General features: G+C 37.7%; 1 protein-coding gene across 11 annotated transcripts in view; it reads right to left on the bottom strand.

The window, feature by feature from the left end:
• Positions 1-17,350, bottom strand: part of Rps6ka3 (ribosomal protein S6 kinase polypeptide 3) — a 112,580-nt gene that overhangs the window by 14,436 nt on the left and 80,794 nt on the right. For all 11 annotated transcript variants that reach the window (XM_017318355.2, XM_030251196.1, XM_030251198.1 and 8 more), the window contains 10 exons: positions 17,026-17,114; positions 16,782-16,846; positions 16,521-16,623; positions 15,767-15,891; positions 11,099-11,224; positions 8,380-8,469; positions 6,635-6,793; positions 4,396-4,557; positions 2,369-2,445; positions 1,376-1,493 (listed from right to left, as the gene is read on the bottom strand). In XM_017318355.2, coding sequence (XP_017173844.1) covers positions 1,376-1,493; positions 2,369-2,445; positions 4,396-4,557; positions 6,635-6,793; positions 8,380-8,469; positions 11,099-11,224; positions 15,767-15,891; positions 16,521-16,623; positions 16,782-16,846; positions 17,026-17,114 — 1,114 coding nt within the window. The remainder of the gene's footprint in view (positions 1-1,375; positions 1,494-2,368; positions 2,446-4,395; positions 4,558-6,634; positions 6,794-8,379; positions 8,470-11,098; positions 11,225-15,766; positions 15,892-16,520; positions 16,624-16,781; positions 16,847-17,025; positions 17,115-17,350) is intronic.

Genomic DNA, 17,350 nt, shown 5'->3' with positions numbered 1-17,350 from the left:
GTCATGGGGAGACACCAAGGGCTGGCACTATTACTGAGGCTATGATGTGCTCACAGATGGGAGCCTGGCATGGTTGTCCTCTAAGAGGCCCAACCACCAGCTAACTGAAACAGATGCAGATACTTGCACCCAACCATTGAACTGAAGTTGGGGACTGTTGTGGTTGAATTAGGGAAAGGATAAAAGACCAGCAGTCTCAACTCACCAGGACTCTTGGGAGCTCCCAGACACGGAGCCACCAACCAGGCAGCATATACAAGCTGGTCAAGGGTCCCCAACACATATATAGCAGAGGACTGCCTGGTCTGGCCTCAGTGCGCCAAGTTCTCAAGAGACTTGAGGCCCCAGGGAGGGGGGAGGCCTGGTGGTGGTGGAGCATTATTTTGGGGATGGCAGAGGAAAAATGAGGTGAAGAATTGTGGGATGGAGTATGAGGAGGGGGGTAATGGCTAGATTTAAACAAACAAACAAACAAACAAACAAACAAACAAACAAGAATACTAGGAGAACATGGCCCACAGAATCAACTAAGCAGGGCTCATAGTGGCTCTCTCTGGCAACCACAGAGACTGTCAATGGCTGGATTTAAACAAACAAACAAACAGACAAACAAACAAACAAGAATACCAGGAGAACATGGTTCACAGAATCGATTAAGCAAGGCTCACAGGGGCTCTCTCTGGCAACCACAGAGACTGTCAATGGCTGGATTTAAACAAACAAACAAACAAACAAACAGACAAACAAACAAACAAGAATACCAGGAGAACATGGTTCACAGAATCGATTAAGCAAGGCTCACAGGGGCTCTCTCTGGCAAGCACAGAGACTGTCAATGGCTGGATTTAAACAAACAAACAAACAAGAATACCAGGAGAACATGGTTCAGAGAATCGATTAAGCAAGGCTCACAGGGGCTCTCTCTGGCAAGCACAGAGACTGCATGGGTCTTCCTCTGGATGCATGTTATGTTTGTGTATCTTTGTGTTCTTGTGGGACTCCTTTCACCTGCTCCTGGGACTCTTTTCCTCCTACCAGCTTGCCTCATCTAACCTTGATATAATGGTTTGGGTCTAGTTTTATTCTAACTTGTTATGCCATGCTTGGTTTATATCCCTGGGAGGCCTGTCCTTTTCTGAAGAGAAATGAAGGAGGGGAGATGGAGGACAGGATAGGGGGAGTGGAGGGAGGGAAAACTCTGGCTAGGATGTAATGTATGAGAGAATTAAAAGAAAAGGGAGATTGTTAGATCACCACAAAAAAAAAAAAAGAAAAAAAGAAACAAGAAAGGTTGAGAATGTATGCTTAGCATATATGATGTCCTGGGTCCAATTCTTTCCCTTAATAATAAAGCAAAGTGAGAAGTCACACGTACCTTTGCTGTGTCTGAAACAGAATTCCAGTAACCACCACTGAGTGAGAATTTTCCACTACCTATTCGTGCCAGTATTTCCTCTGGAGTATCATCAGGGCCATTTGCAAATGGAGTGTAACTAGATTTTAATAAAGTTAAAATATTAGTGAATAATATTTCTCTTATGGTTGGCAATATTTACATTTACTTGTAGTTTTAAAAAGTATTCTGAGTAATTCAGTTAATGTAATACACTTTATTAGTCTATCAAAATGAATAAAAGACAGTAAAATGAAGTTTCATAGATCAAACAACAGGTTATTTTAATTAGACTTAATATATAATATTACATGTGTTTTAAATTATGACACAGTCTTAGATATTAAAGCAGCATATGCTTGTTACATAATCAGAATAAAAGTTTAAAAACTTAATTTAAGACCATGAGACATTAAAACACAGCTATAGCCAGGTGTGGTGGTGTGCCTTTACAGTCAATCCCCTAGCACTGGGAGGCAGAAGCAAACAGACCTCTAGGAGTCTGAGGCTAGCCCTGATATATGTAAGGAGAACCAGGCCAGCCAGGACAATACAATGAGACCTTCTCTCAAAAAAAGAGAGGGAAAATAATTTTAAAAAAAGGATATAGCTATAATTATTATAAGGCTATGCACTATATATATATATATCATATATATACATAGGTTATACCATATACTACACATAACATACACATATATGTAATATATAATATATAATATATAATATATGTAATAAACATAGCATATATTATATATTATATAGATTATAAGTCTATATACACAGTATATATAGCATACATCATATGTATACATTATATACATATAATATATACTATATATATGTACTATATATGGTATAATATATACTAATATGGTATAAATGAAAAACATGAAAATATATTCCAATATAGGTATTTAAAAGCCTACATCATACACATTTCTTGATGAATAAATATTTATGGTACACACTTACCCAGTAAGCATTGTATAAAGGAGGACGCCAAGACTCCATATATCACAGGCAGCATCATAACCTTGCCGTTTTAAAACCTGGAAAAAGTAAAAGATGAATATTACCATCTTTTTATTTATATATTGTGTATGTATGCCAGCTTGTCTGTATATATACACCACAAAGGCCAGGAGAGGGTATCTGATCCCATGGAATTACAAATTCCAGTTAGCTGCTGGTCCTTTGCAAGAGCAAGTGCTCTTAATCGAAATCATCTCTCCAGCTTTACCACACTTTTTTGGGCATGTATTTGGACAGTAAATAGAATTACATTTTCCAAATCAATACACATATTAAAAACTTCCATAAAACATGATTAATAAGACCATATAGTAGTTCAATATTAGAACATTCTGCTTCTGTTAATTTACACACACACACACACACACACACACAAATTTAACATTGTGTTAAATTTGAATATTTAATTGTGCACTGATGTAGATAGAGGTTAAAAAACAAATCAATGGTAATTTTTTTCGTCTATTTTTTTCTCAAGACATAGTCTCACTGTGTAGTTCTGGCCGGCTTAGAACTCAGTATGTAGACCAGGCTGGCTTAGAACTAACTCATAGAGATCTATCTACCTGCCTCTGCTTTAGTGATGTGATTAAAGGTGCCTGTGCCACCACACCAGGTAAGTTCCTTATCTTAATGAATATATATTTTGCATGGGGCTATAGAAATTACTATGACTAATACTTTTTGTGAGAGGGTCTCACACTATAGTCCAGGCTTGCCTCAAGCTTCTTATACAGTAGGGGCAGGCTGTGAACTCTTGATCCTATTATTCAGTTTCCCTAGTATTAGGAATACAGGCACGCCTCTCACGCCTAGCAATTAACAATACTTAAAAAAAAAAAAAAGATTTATTTATTTATTTAATTTAATGTGTATGAGTACACTGTAGCTGTACAGATGGTTGTGAGCCTTCATGTGATTGTTAAGAATTGAATTTAGGACATCTGCTTGCTCCAGTCAACCCTGCTTGCTCAGTTCCTGCTCGCTCAGGCCCAAAGATTTATTTATTATTATGAATAAGTACACTGTAGCTGACTTCAGTCACACCAGAAGAGGGCGTCAGATCTTATTACGGGTGGTTGTGAGCTACCATGGGGTTGCTGGGATTTGAACTCAGGACCTGTGGAAGAGCAGTCTCACCAGCCCAGCAATACTTTTAAGTACACATGTAACCTCATACAAATGATATAGTGCTAAGACTACAGTCATGTACAATATGATTAACTCAAACATTTGCTCATAATCATTGACTATTATCAGTCATGAGCTATAATAAACTTTGAAAAAAAGATCAGTTTCTTTAAAGACTCTGATACTGAGATGAATATCTATTCATTTTTGTGGAGCTGAGGGTATACTATAGTTAGGAAATTCAGGGTATACTATAGTTAGGATACTATAGTTAGGATTCAGGGTATACAAATTCAGGGTATACTATAGTTAGGAAAGTATTCCCTAATGGAGGTATACTTTGAGTTCCAATTTATTTTTGATATGTAGAGAGAGTTAGCTAGCTTGTATTCTAGTAAGATGTCTTTAGACATAGAAAGGGTATAGCTGGGTGTGGTGGCTCCCAATTGTAATCCCAGCACTTGGGAGGCTAAAGTGGATTACTGCCAATTCAAGGCCAGGCTGGGTACAGAATTGAAGCCCAGTCTTAGAACAAAACAGGAGGACAGAACAGTGCTAATGATAGGCAAGGAAGTACGAAGTGACTAGAGAACTTCAGGCAGAGGATTCTAGAGAAACTGAAGAGCTTTCGTAATATCTTAAGGAATTTAGATCCCCCCCCCCCAGGCAATCTGATGTCTTTGAAGCCGTAAACAGATAAACAAAGGGTAACATTTTATTTCAATGATCAGTTCAGTGGTACATCAATTAAACAATAATAAACTATTCTATGGTAAAGATAACTAACGAGTTCTTAAATATACCCGAATACTGTAAGCACACTCTCTCACAATTACCTCTGGTGCAACAAAATTTGCAGTATAACAAGGAGTCATGAGAAGACCATTTTCTGCTCTCAGTTGTTTTGCAAAGCCAAAATCACAAATTCGAATAGATTCTGGATTACCAGACTCATCCACATAAAGAATGTTGCTAGGTTTCAAGTCTCTGTGAACCACCTAGATGAAATAAAAATTAGAAATCTATGTTAGTAATATATTTCCCCAGTGAAATTTCTTTATTCTTATACTGCCATACAATACACCTAAAAAGCTACTAAGTACAGTCCTTTAAATTATTCCAACATTATAAAATGCTTAATATAAGCAGAGCTTTCTAACTCTGATCTGGGAGTATGGAGGAAGAAAAAACAATATTAGTTACCTATTCCCTGTTGCCCAGTTGTGTAACTCATTGCAGGTAATTCATTCATTTCATAATAGCTATTCAGTCCCTACCATGTGCCAGTGTATTATATAGAGTACAGAAACTGTATGAGTAAGACCCATAAGATCTTGACTGTTTCGTGGTAGCTGCTTGCAATACAGTGGAAAGGACTATGACAGGTTCAGATGCCCCATTTTAAAGTATGGGAGGGTTTCGAGAGGAAATCACATGTTCTCTAAGACCTAAATTAGACACTTAAAACAAGCCATGAAAGCAGTAGACTAAAGCAATTCTAAAGCGAGTGAATGCTACATGTATACCAAGGTAGAAAAAAAATAAATATATGAACTGGCATGTTGTTTATATGAGTACAGGTAAACACTCAAAGTCAAACCCAAGTAAAATATTACTTATTTGATATACAAGTCAAGATGTCACACATGCAAAACAATTTTTTTAAAAAGAGAGTTCAGACTTGATTCCCTTTCTTTTTTAAAGATTTATTTATTATATGTATATGAGTACACTGATCTGAAGACACACCAGAAGTGGGCACCAGATCTCCTTATAGAGGGTTGTGAGGCACCATGTGGTTGCTGAGAATTAAACTCAGGACCTCTGGAAGAGCAGTCAGTGCTCTCAAGCTCTAGGACATCTCCCCGATCCCTGATTCTCTTTTCATTCACCAAATTTGGAGTCTATATTTTAATCACCTTAGTTTTAGTTCCTAACATCCAGAACATTAATTATATTTTACTAACTAAGTGATAAAGCATGGGGAAAATAACACAAAAGACCTACAAAGCTATCAGTTGTTCAATAGATATTGTGTCTTCTACCAATTTCAATTACAGTTCAGGACAAATCTTGACTAGCCCACACCCAGGGAGCTGTAGGTCTCTTTCCATTTGTTAGGTTTTAAGGACCAACCAAAGAAACAAATGAACAACCAAGATGAGGCCACTGCACTGAAATGAGCTCCTTAAGAAGATTTTGTTTGTATTCACAATAACAGAACCAAGAGGACCTGGAGATTGGCTTAGTTGGTAAAGCGCTTGCCTTGAAAGGTCAAGGACCTGAGATCAAGCCCCAGAAACCATATCAACATGCCAGGCATGGTACTGTGTGTCTGCAATCCCAGGGCTGTGAAGGCAGACAAGGGGCTTCCTGGGGCCATCAGCTGTGGGGTTAGCTGTGGGGCTGAGGTTCAGGCCAATGAGAGACCCTGGTCCAAGAGCGACAGTGTTCCTGAAGATGATACCGACGTTGTCCTCCATGCTCCATATGCATGTGCACACACATCCAAGAAAGGGGTGCAAGTGCTTAAAAATCTTTGGTATATACTACAAATGTATTTCTGTCAATTAAAAAATGTTAAAAAATTAAGCAAAACTCCCCCGATATTCTTTCCTCTTATATCCTCCTTATTTTCTCCTTTCCCCCTTTCTTCCACATTATTTGAATATCAGTGTTTTTTCCTCTTACTAAAATACGTATGCAGGAGGAAACACTGAGGGCACTCACTGGTGACTACTTGATTTTACCTGTGCACCTAGACACAAACCAGCATTCTCCTTCTCTGCTTCGAACTTGAAGTGGGCCCAGTTTCCAAGGCTACAGAGCGCTATGTTTTACAGGTCTGAAGATCTCATTGACTTTTTCTTGGAAAGCATAACAGCTGAATATAAGCACGCCTAAGATCTCCAAGTACTTCAGACTTAATGAAAAAGATTTGTAGAAAGGAAGAACAGTAGGATAATGAAGCTCATTACAGTTTTTCCATTACTTCTATACTTCTAATTTTAGTTTTAGTATTAATAAGAATACGCATATAAATATGTGTGCATAATTCATGTTCAAAACACTTACCCCTTGTGCATGAAGATACTCAACAGTTTTGGTTATAGTAAACAGGACAGCGCTGGCCTCTCGCTCTGAGAAAAACTTCTGTCTAAGAATCTTATCCAGCAATTCACCTCCTTTCATAAGTTCTGTTACTACATACACATATTTTCCATCATCATACACCTATAAGATTTAACATCAAAACAAAAAAAATTGAATCTTTGTATGTCCCTAAATCACTTAAACACACTAAAGGTAAGTAAATATATTAAAAGAAGTGTAAAAATTGAACATTCAAGAAAACTTTACTTGTGAAAAACAATGTAGGATTTCTGGATATTGTGTTAAAGATTCATTTATAGTAAACAGTTTAATGTGACTAAGTCACCATTCTTTATCTAAGGCAAATTAGTCTGAGAAAATGATGTTTTGACCATTGCTAGATAGACTTTGTGCCTATGTGAGCACCAGCAGCAAGAAAGAGCTGACTACTTACCTGGGAAGTGGATATTTTTGTCATTACTCAGTTATAATAAAAGCTATGGGAGTCAGAGGTATCAGGACAGCCCTGGGGTGGTAATGATCAGGAAAGGTTTCCTGGGAGGGAGCACTTGTAGTGAAATCTTAGTTGTGGTAGTCCACCAGGCAAAGAAGGGAAACAATATTCCCTCTTAAGGATCCACACACTCAAAGAGCACTTGGAGAAAATAAGGTATGCATGCTTTCAAAATCTACCTCCCAAATAAGGCCTGGCCAGAACATGTGTAATGAAGTATGCAGAAATGCTACAGAGGAAGGCAGGTGGGAAGATAGTTTGGGAGTCTTTAGAGAAACGAATCAATTTTGAATATCAACATTAAGACTTTATATTTCAAATTCACATACTATAAGCAATTATGTTAAAATAGTTTTTAAAGCAAAGCCAGAAAACTAATTACATTATTTTAAGGTTTTACTTTTATTAATTTTTTTTGAGACAAGTTTTCTCTGTGTAGCCTGAATTCACTTTGTAGACCAGGCTGGACTTGAACTCAGAAATCTGCCAAGTGCTGGGATTAAAGGTGTGTGCCACCATTGCCCAGCTATTTTTATTAATTTTTAAGATTTATTTTTCTCTCTCACACGTGCATGTAAATGTGAGAGTTAGTGACTGTGGAGGCCAGAATCATCAGATCCCCTGGAGCTAGAGTCACAGGTGATTGAAGTGGGTGCTAGGAAATGGACTCTCAGGTCCCTTGAAAGTGCTCTTAACCACTGAGCTGTCTCCCTAGCCACCTACATTTTTTTTTAATGAATTAGGCCATCAATGTTGCTCTCAAATCTACCATATATATATTTGGTTCTCTCTCTCTCTCCCTCCCCCCCATATATTTCTCATGAGAATATCCAAGAATTTATTTTCCTGTGTGTGTGTGTGTGTACAAATGAGGGGTATAGGTCATGAAACCATGAAACTACAAAGGTAACCATGAGAGGTGATAAAGATATCTTAAAGGAAGTTTGAGAAGGGAACATAAGGTCATAAGAGGCGGGAAAGGGGAATAACATTTGAAATGTAAATAAAGAAAATAGCCAATTAAAAAAAGGAAAAAAAAAAGAGGGAACTTATAGTAGGCAGAAGGGAACCAGCAGACAGAGACAGGAGGTCAGAGGGAATGGAGTGGAAGAAGAGGATTGAAGTATGGAGGATGAAGTAGTCTTTGTCTACTTCAGAATACTGATTATTGAAAAATATCCCAAGTGTGTGTTTGTTAAAAAAATCTACTTACATCCTTTAGGGTAATGATGTTTGGATGCTGTCCATAGCGAAGAAGAATTTCAATCTCTTCTGTTGGGTCTCTCTTGCTTTTATCAATAATCTAAAAGGAAGATATTTACCATAAAATTTTATGAACATGAACCTTAAATGTTTATAGTTATACACCTTAGTTATCATCACATGTAAATATTATATATACAAATAAATTATCAGTCAGTTGTAGTCAACTATTTAGCCAGTTTATTTAATTAGGAAGCTAGTCTCTATGCAGCTGGCAAGGCTATATATAAGGCTAACCATGTGACACCAGGCCACTCCAAGGTAAGTTTGTAGCATAATTGTGACTTACTAAAAACTTAAAAGTCTCAGAAAAAGCTATCAAGAACAAAGTTATCATATCAATTTTTTCATCTTTGAATTTCTCAAACATTTGAGAATGCGCTTAGTTTCTAATCCTCTTTAAATACAGATGACTTTGGGATAACAACTGTCTGAAACACCAGCATTAGCATCTGTTTGACTTTTTTAAATTAAGTTTTCTAATGGGCTATCACATGGGCTGTAAGCTACTTATAAAATTAATTAAGTAAACAAGCTTATTTTTGAAGCTAAGTAGAAAGCTCTATATAAAAGCACACATAATTACTTGACTATATTTGATTATAATAAAGCTTTTAAAAATCCTAATATAGCTTTTAAACTTTGTTTTTTTTTCGAGACAGGGTTTCTCTTTGTAGCCCTGGCTGTCCTGGAACTCACTTTGTAGACCAGGCTGGCCTTGAACTTAGAAATCCGCCTCCCAAGTGCTGGGATTAAAGGTGTGTGCCACCACGCCCGGCCTGCTTTTAAACTTTTATATTAGTTACTTAACATTTTTGAATGTTTTAATATTTTCAAGAACTATACATACATACATACATATACATATACTTGTAAATTTAATTGCATGTGTATAGGTGCTTTGCCTAGATGAGTATACTCCCATACCACATGCATGTCTTCTGTCCACTGAGGCCAGAAAAAGGTACTGAAGGGTTTAGGATTGGAGTTATAGATGGTTGTAAGCTCCCACGTGGGTTCTAGGGGAAAAAAATCGGGGTCTGCTGGAAGAAGTGCTCTCTTTCTGTAATAAAATAATTATGTGTGTATACCACGTGTGTGCAGAAGCCCTCAGAAGTCAGAAGTCGGTGTTGGATCCCCTGGAATTGGAGTTACAGACTGCTATGAGCTACCATGTGAGTTCTGGGAAACAAACCCAGGTCTTCAGCAAGAGCAGCGTGTGCTCTTAACTCTTCAGCTCTCTTTCCAGCCCTAAGTAACACATTTTCTAAAGACAGTTGGGCGTTGTGCTTGGAGACAGGGCCTCATGTGCACAGACTGGCCTCAAAGTCCCTCTTTAGCTGAGGCTGAACTCCCCTTGATTTCCCCTGCCTCCATCCTCCCGCCTGCGATGCCAGGCATGTGCTACCACATTTGCTCAATCCTGGCTTTTGATTCACTCACAGAGTAGTCTGAAACAAATTCTGTGGTCTTTATGTTCAATTTCCTTTTATCAGCTTCGGTTTTTAAATGTTTTTAAGACAGACTCTCATTTTGTAGTCCAGATAAGCCTCAAAATTACCCCCTAGCTCATGAGGCTGCCCTCATGCTGGCAGCAGCCTTTCTCAAGTGGGCCCTCGGGGTATGCTAATGTGTTTATGGAGGCAAGATACAGTCTTCAATTGCCTACAAGTAGATACCATTCCCCCTTTCTCCTTGCGTATTACAAATATCAAATTTCCAGTCACTCCAGATTTCAATACAACAATGTATGGCAAAACAGCAAGTTGAATACATTTCTATGGTTCATTTTTTATCTGACAGAGAGCCTCAGTGACATTGGTGTCTCATTAAAGCAATTGTATCCAGTTTGACACAGTGATGATAATTTGCTACTCTCTTGTTAACTAAACATCAACTACTCACACTTATAAACTACTATGAAAGTTACAAGGTTAGTTGGACGCTTTAGGCATTACTTCAATTATCTGAACTGGGAAAGGAGAGATTACTATCAAAACAGTGAAAAGGCAGATAATTTTAATATAATGCTTGTTTATTCACAGCTAGAGGTTTGAAACTCAAACTTTATCACAAAACTACATGCCCAGTTTTTGGTTTGGACAGTTTTGTCTTAAAATATTTTATAAAATTAAAATGAGTAATGCTAAGAAATGATCATGGTTCTTATTCTTTTAGTGGTTCAAAGATTCATTTTAGAGATAAAGGAAGGTATGGACATTTTCAGCAGAAATAATACAAAATTGACACACAGTTGAGGAACTCCTGATACCGATCATAAAGTAGGGACTAGTATAGGGTGTCCTATTAAAAATCAGGAGGCAGAAACTGGCACTTCCCTGGCTTAACTGGCTATATAGCTATTTTACTGTGTATTTCATGGGAATCCGTGACTCCACATTAAGATCTTTGAAGATCATTAACACAGACATTTAAATTTACCTTCAACTTATTTTATAACAAAAAGCACTTTTGCCAAAGAGAAGAATGTATTTTGTTTTAGGGAGAGTCTTGCGATACAGGCTAGGTTAACTTCTAACTCATCATTCCCCTGCCTCAGCCTCCTGATTGTACTCATGTGCTACTTACGTGCATCTGGGTTAGAAGTAACTCATAGACATGTATGACTAAGACTGCTAGAGTTGCATTTCAAATCTGAATATATTTACCTTCACGGCAAACTCCATGTTTGTAGCTTTATGTATACATCTCTTACAAACGGAGTATGAGCCAACGCCAATATCCTCTTTTACTTCATATCCATCAGTAAACTGAATACTGTTTCTGTGTAATTGCTAAAAGCAAAAATCATAAGTTGATAAAGACTTCTGTACAGTTTCTGATGCATTTTATCATAGGGAAATATTTTACTGAGCACATAATGATAATGTTATCTACTAATACAAATATTAATAATGAGTAAAATATTATTCATAGTATATATTCTTCATATACATAATAACCAAGAAACAGACCCTTTAAATGGTTATATTAATAAGAGAAATGCCTTCAATTTGTTTTTCTTTTTTCTTCTTTAATCTTTTTTACAGTCCAGTTTTTATCCCCCTCCCAGTCTGATTGTTCCACATCCCATACCTCCCGCTGCCCCCATCTCCAAGAGGATGTCCCCACCTCCCACTCCCACCTGACCAGACCTTCTCACTCCGTATTTTTGAGAATTTCATAAAAATATTTTGATTATGTTCTTTCTTCCCTGAGAAATGCTAGCAGAATCCCTCCACCTGCCCAACTTCACATTCTTTCTCTCTCTTAAAAAACAAACCAAAGGCAAAAAGAAAACAAGACACCAAAAAAAAAAATCACAGGTACATTCCCCCCCCTCCATAGCCAACTACTTCTGTCCTAGAGTATGGCTGAAATACTCAGTGTTACTCCACTGAAAACCTAACTCTCCCTCCCAGGCAGTATGAGTGGCAAATAGGTTCTTGGCTAGGGGTGGGACTTTATGTCCACTTCCTTTACTACATGGCTAGGATTTTGTTTGGCTTGAACTTATGAATATATGTATACACATACATACATATATATGTATGTGTATGTGTCTGTATGTCACATGTGTGGGAGTGCCCATAGAGGCCAGAGGGTATTAGATCCCTTGGAGCTACAGTTATAGATAGATGGTCGTGAGCCATGTGTGGGTGAAGGGAATCAAACTCAAATCCTCCAGAAGAACAGGAAGTTGTTTTAAATATCTCTTGCCCTGAGACTCACTTCCCAACCACCTCCAGGCTTTTAGAAGTACCTCTAAAATGAATAGAAGTTTGACACCTCTAGTACATAGGAAAAGATTTGGGAGGATTCAGAATTAGAAATCTGGCTTGTTTCTGTCATCTTCATCTTTCAGTAGCATGCCTTTCTTCACCTTCAAGCCATAGCTTAAATATGTTTGGCTAAAGAAGCTATTTCATGAGTTAGGGACCATGTTGGTAAATGGTAAAAGCAAATCCTTGTTACCTAAAGTGGCAGAGGAACTTGTGCTGCTCTTGACGATGCTGATATGAGACCTTTCAGACTGATGAGTTTTGTATAGAGTATAACTTGAATTTTGTAGAATATTTATGTTTATAGTCTCTGTGTTAGGGAATTAAGTTAGAGTTGAAAGTTGTCACATTCATGGCTTTAGAAAGGAAAAGACACAGACTAGTGCAATGTAAGATGTATTAAAACATGGTGTTTTAGACTGCTCTTCTTGAAAACTGAATGACTAATTAAAAATCATTTCAGAGTAGGGCTGAGGGTGTGATTTAGAGATAGACAGATTGTCTAACATTGATTGAGGACTTGGGTTCAATTCCTAAGCAGCACACTACACCAGTATTCCAACACACACACACACACACACACACACACACACACACACACACACACACACACCATAAAACAAAAACAATTAGAAAAAATCAATTTATCTATCAAGCAAATTTAACAAATTCAAGCATCAGCAATACCCTAAAAGCAATTTAATTTTTCCAAACAAACAAACCAACCCTTACTTTTTCAAAAGGCTAATTTAAAGGGCCAATATCCAATATATGCAAAGTACTCAAGAAGTCAGACTCCAGAAAACCAAATAACCCTATTTAAAAATGGGGTAGAGAGCTAAACAAAGACTTCTCAACTGAGGAATACCGAATGGCTGAGAAGCACCTAAAAAAAATGTTCAACATCCTTAGTCATCAGGGAAATGCAAATCAAAACAACACTGAGATTCCACCTCACACCAGTCAGAATGGCTAAGATAAAAAATTCAGATGGCAGCAGATGCTGGCGAGGATGTGGAGAAAGAGGAACACTTTTCCATTGTTGGTGGGATTGCAAGCTTGTACAACCACTCTGGAAATCAGTCTGGCAGTTCCTCAGAAAATTGGACATAGTACTACTGGAGGATCCCACAATACCTCTCCTGGGCATATACCCAACTTGTAAAAAGGACACATGCTTCACTGTGTTCATAGCAGCCTTATTTATAATAGCCAGAAGCTGGAATGAACCCAGCTGTTCCTCAACAGAGGAATGGATACAGAAAATGTGGTACATTTATACAATGGAGTACTACTCAGCTATTAAAAACAATGAATTTATGAAATTCTTAGACAAATGGATGGATCTGGAGGATATCATCCTGAGTGAGGTAACCCAATCACAAAAGAACACACATGATATGCACTCACTGGTAAGTGGATATTAACCCAGAAGCTCAGAATATCCAAGATACAATTTGTAAAACACATGAAACTCAAGAAGAAGTAAGACCAAAGTGTGGATACTTTGTTCCTTCTTAGAAGGGGGAACAAAATACCCATGGAAGGAGTCACAGAGACAAAGTTCAGAGCAGAAACTGAAGGAAGGACCATCCAGAGACTGCCCGACCTGGGGATCCATCCCATAAACAACCACCAAACCCAGACACTATTGTGGATGCCAACAAGAGCTCGCTGACAGGAGCCTGATAAAGCTGTCTCCTGTGAGGCTCTGCCAGTGCCTGACTAATACAGAAGTGGATGCTCACAGCCAACCATTGGACTGAGCACAGGTTACCCAATGGAGGAGCTAGAGAAAGTGTGGGAAGATAATTGTAATTCACCTAAGGAGCTGAAGGGGTTTGCAGCCCTATAGGAAGAACAGCAAGATGAACCAACCAGTATCTCCAGAGCTCCCTGGGACTAAACCTCCAACCAAAGGAAACACATGGTAGGACTCATGGCTCTAGCTGCATATGTAGCAAAGGATGTCCTAGTCGGTCATCAATGGGAGGAGAGGCCTTTGGTCCTGTGAAGGCTCTATGCCCCAGTGGAGGGGAAGGCCAGGGCCAGGAAGTGGGAGTGGGTGGGTTGGTGAGCAGGGGTATGGGGTAGGGGGTAGGGGATTTTCAGAGGGGAAACTAGGAATGGGGATAACATTTGAAATGTAAATAAAGAAAATATCTAATAAAAATGAAAACAAAAAGGGCTATTTAAATCTATGATATAAAATATGAATTAAAAATTTTAAATGGATTTCTATTTTTTGACACAGTAACTGCACATTTTTGATGTATAGTATACTTCAATAAATGTACGCAATAGGCAATGATCACACAAGGGTGAATTACAATTATCTTCCCACAATGCTGTGACAAAAAGAACAAAATTTCATAGTTCATACTCACCTTTAGCAGTATTTATCAGTTTAGTTTTCTGTTGCAAACACTCCCAGACACATGTTCTTAGAAACCTACTTCTCTGTCCTTTACCTACTTTTTCTTCAAATGTGATAATCAGATCATATGATGGAGTAAAGAATAATTTTATTTTTTGTCAACTTGACAAAAACCTCAACTGAAAAAAAATGCCTCCATCAGATTGGTCTATGGTATGTTTGTGGGACATTTTCTTTTTTGGGGGGTGGAGTTTTAAGACAGGGTTTCTCTGTATAGCCCTGGCTGTCCTGGAACTCACTCTGTAGACTAGAAATCTGCCTGCCTCTGCCTCCCAAGTGCTGGGATTAAAGGCATGCATCACCACTGCCTGGCTGACATTTTCTTGATTAATGTTTGACGTGATAGAGCCCAGGCCATTGTGGGCAATGCCACTTTTGAGTAGGTGTTCCTGGATTCTATGAGAAAACAGTCCAAGCAAGCCAGCTTCTACTCCATTCATGCCTTGAGTCTATTTACTACTTGTTTTTATAAATAAAGTTTTATTGGCACCCAACAATATCCGTTTGTATATGAATTATCTATGGCTGTATTTTTTGGTGAGTTTTATTAACTTGGTCTTGATAAGCAGCCTTGACTGGCCTTGATCTTACTCTGCAGCTCCCACTAACACTGAAATTGATGCCTACTGCTGCAGCCTGGGTAATAGGATTACCCAGGTACATCATGTATGGCACCATGGCTGTGTTTTTGCAACAATAGCAGTGTTGAGTAATTGTGAGAATAATTCACAGAGCCTCATATGTCTTCTTATTTCTAATAAAGTCTCCTGAGCAGGTATAATGAAACTTGCAGACCTCAACCTATCATCGCTGACCTGACAGAGGCAAGTGATGAAATATACTAGGCCTAAGAAACAGTTTGAGGCATAGAAGATGGGGTACCAAAATAGTGATGCTTATCTCACTTCTCTTAGCATTTCGCTTTTAAATCACAAATATGATTTTGGTTCATGCAACCTTTGCAATGATATATGAAATTTCTCTGATATAAATTATCTAAAAATATATGTTAAGGGGTTCACTTAAAAGTCACCACATAAAAATCTAATCTTACTATTCATATTCATATAAAATACATATTAACATTTCAAATTCTAAGTTACTGATGTGTCACTTACCTGAACAATTGAATGCACACCAACTGTCTGCATAGCTTGGCTTTCATCATCTGAGGTAATAGCAACAAAACTAAACCCCCGAAAAAGCTGATGTGCGTTAGCACTAGGTGGAATGCCCGGTGAATCTAAAAAGAATGAGGAATTACTAAGAAGACTCTTCGGATGGTATTTAAGGGGAAAACTGTTAATATTTTGAATGGTCTTACTTATTCTGGAGTTCTCAGTTACCTAGTATGTGTACACGTATAAACACATGCCTATGCAGCTCTTGCTATGCAAGATAACTCAGTGAGCAGTGTGTACATCTATACTGATTACTTACTATAATCATCAGCCTACTAATTTAGTCTCACAGCCTAGAAAATAGTTAATGTTTGAATAGCATAATAAATCAATGAATTATTGGATTAACGGTATTTGAAATTAGTATCATGCCATTTACCTTGTTAGAACAAGGAAAATTTTCTTGATCTGTGCTGTCCAATTATGGTAAGTAACCACATATAGTTACTGAATATTTGAAATGTGCCTCCTATGATTAAGAAAGTAGATTTTAATTAAATTCAATCAGCCCTAGGTGATAATGGATCACTGCTACGACTGCTCATTTTTACTGAGGGTGGGGATGTGAGCTTGGTACCCAGCAAGCTGAGGAGGTTCAAGGGAAAGCGTCTTTGAACTAGAAACAGAGAGCCACTAAAGCAGAAAGACATAGCCATGGCCTTAGATTTCAGTTTTCATGTTTTCGCTTTACCTTTGGGAGTTTTTGCAGTAAACTCAGGATCAAAATAAAATGTATCTTCAGGTCTGCCAGTTGCAGGCTTAAAAGGTGGGTGAATCTCTCTTCTATATAGTTTCTGGTGGAAACAAGAAAGACTTACACATGGGTTGGGTTAACTTCACAAAAATCAAAAAGGAGTTCAAACCTTTCTTTTTATTTAAAGTCATACTGAAAACCCAGAGCCTTGGAAATGCTCCCTCAATCCCCTCAGGTGTGTCTTCAGACTATACTTACATTCCAGTCTATTGTTGAGAAAAATGAATGTCTTTTAATTTCTTCAACTCCATCTGGTCCAGCACCTATCAGAAATTGATTGGTAATTGTTTGATTTTTGAGGACAAATGTGTATATATTGTTCACAGTCTTTGCTTTAGATTAATTGTCTGGATATATAATAGCCCCACTTAAAAATATCCATCTTCTATTGAAAAAACCAATACAAACTCATCAAGGAAACTAATTAATTCAATGTCTTTACCTAATCTGTTTGCAGGATTCCGTTTGAAAAGCATTCGTAAAAGACTCTGGGCTTCAGGACTCAGAAACTGTGGCATCCCGAGTTTGGCTCTAAATATAAAATCCATGTAACAACATTTAACTTTTGGAGGCATTTTTCATCTTTAAACATTAAACTACAATGGCACTATCTTATAGAACTATATACTGCAGTATCATAACTGGGGTATTGACTCCGAGATAATCTACTCATTTCATCCAAATGGCTCCACTTTTATTTGCAATTATATGTTTACATAGTTTTAATTTTATGCAATGCTCTCATATGCATGAATAATCTCCTATAT

Source organism: Mus musculus, chromosome X (genome assembly GCF_000001635.26).
Source record: "Mus musculus strain C57BL/6J chromosome X, GRCm38.p6 C57BL/6J".
NCBI lineage: Eukaryota > Metazoa > Chordata > Mammalia > Rodentia > Muridae > Mus > Mus musculus.
Note: the sequence above shows the minus strand (reverse complement) of the source record. Positions and strands in the feature narration are given on the sequence as shown.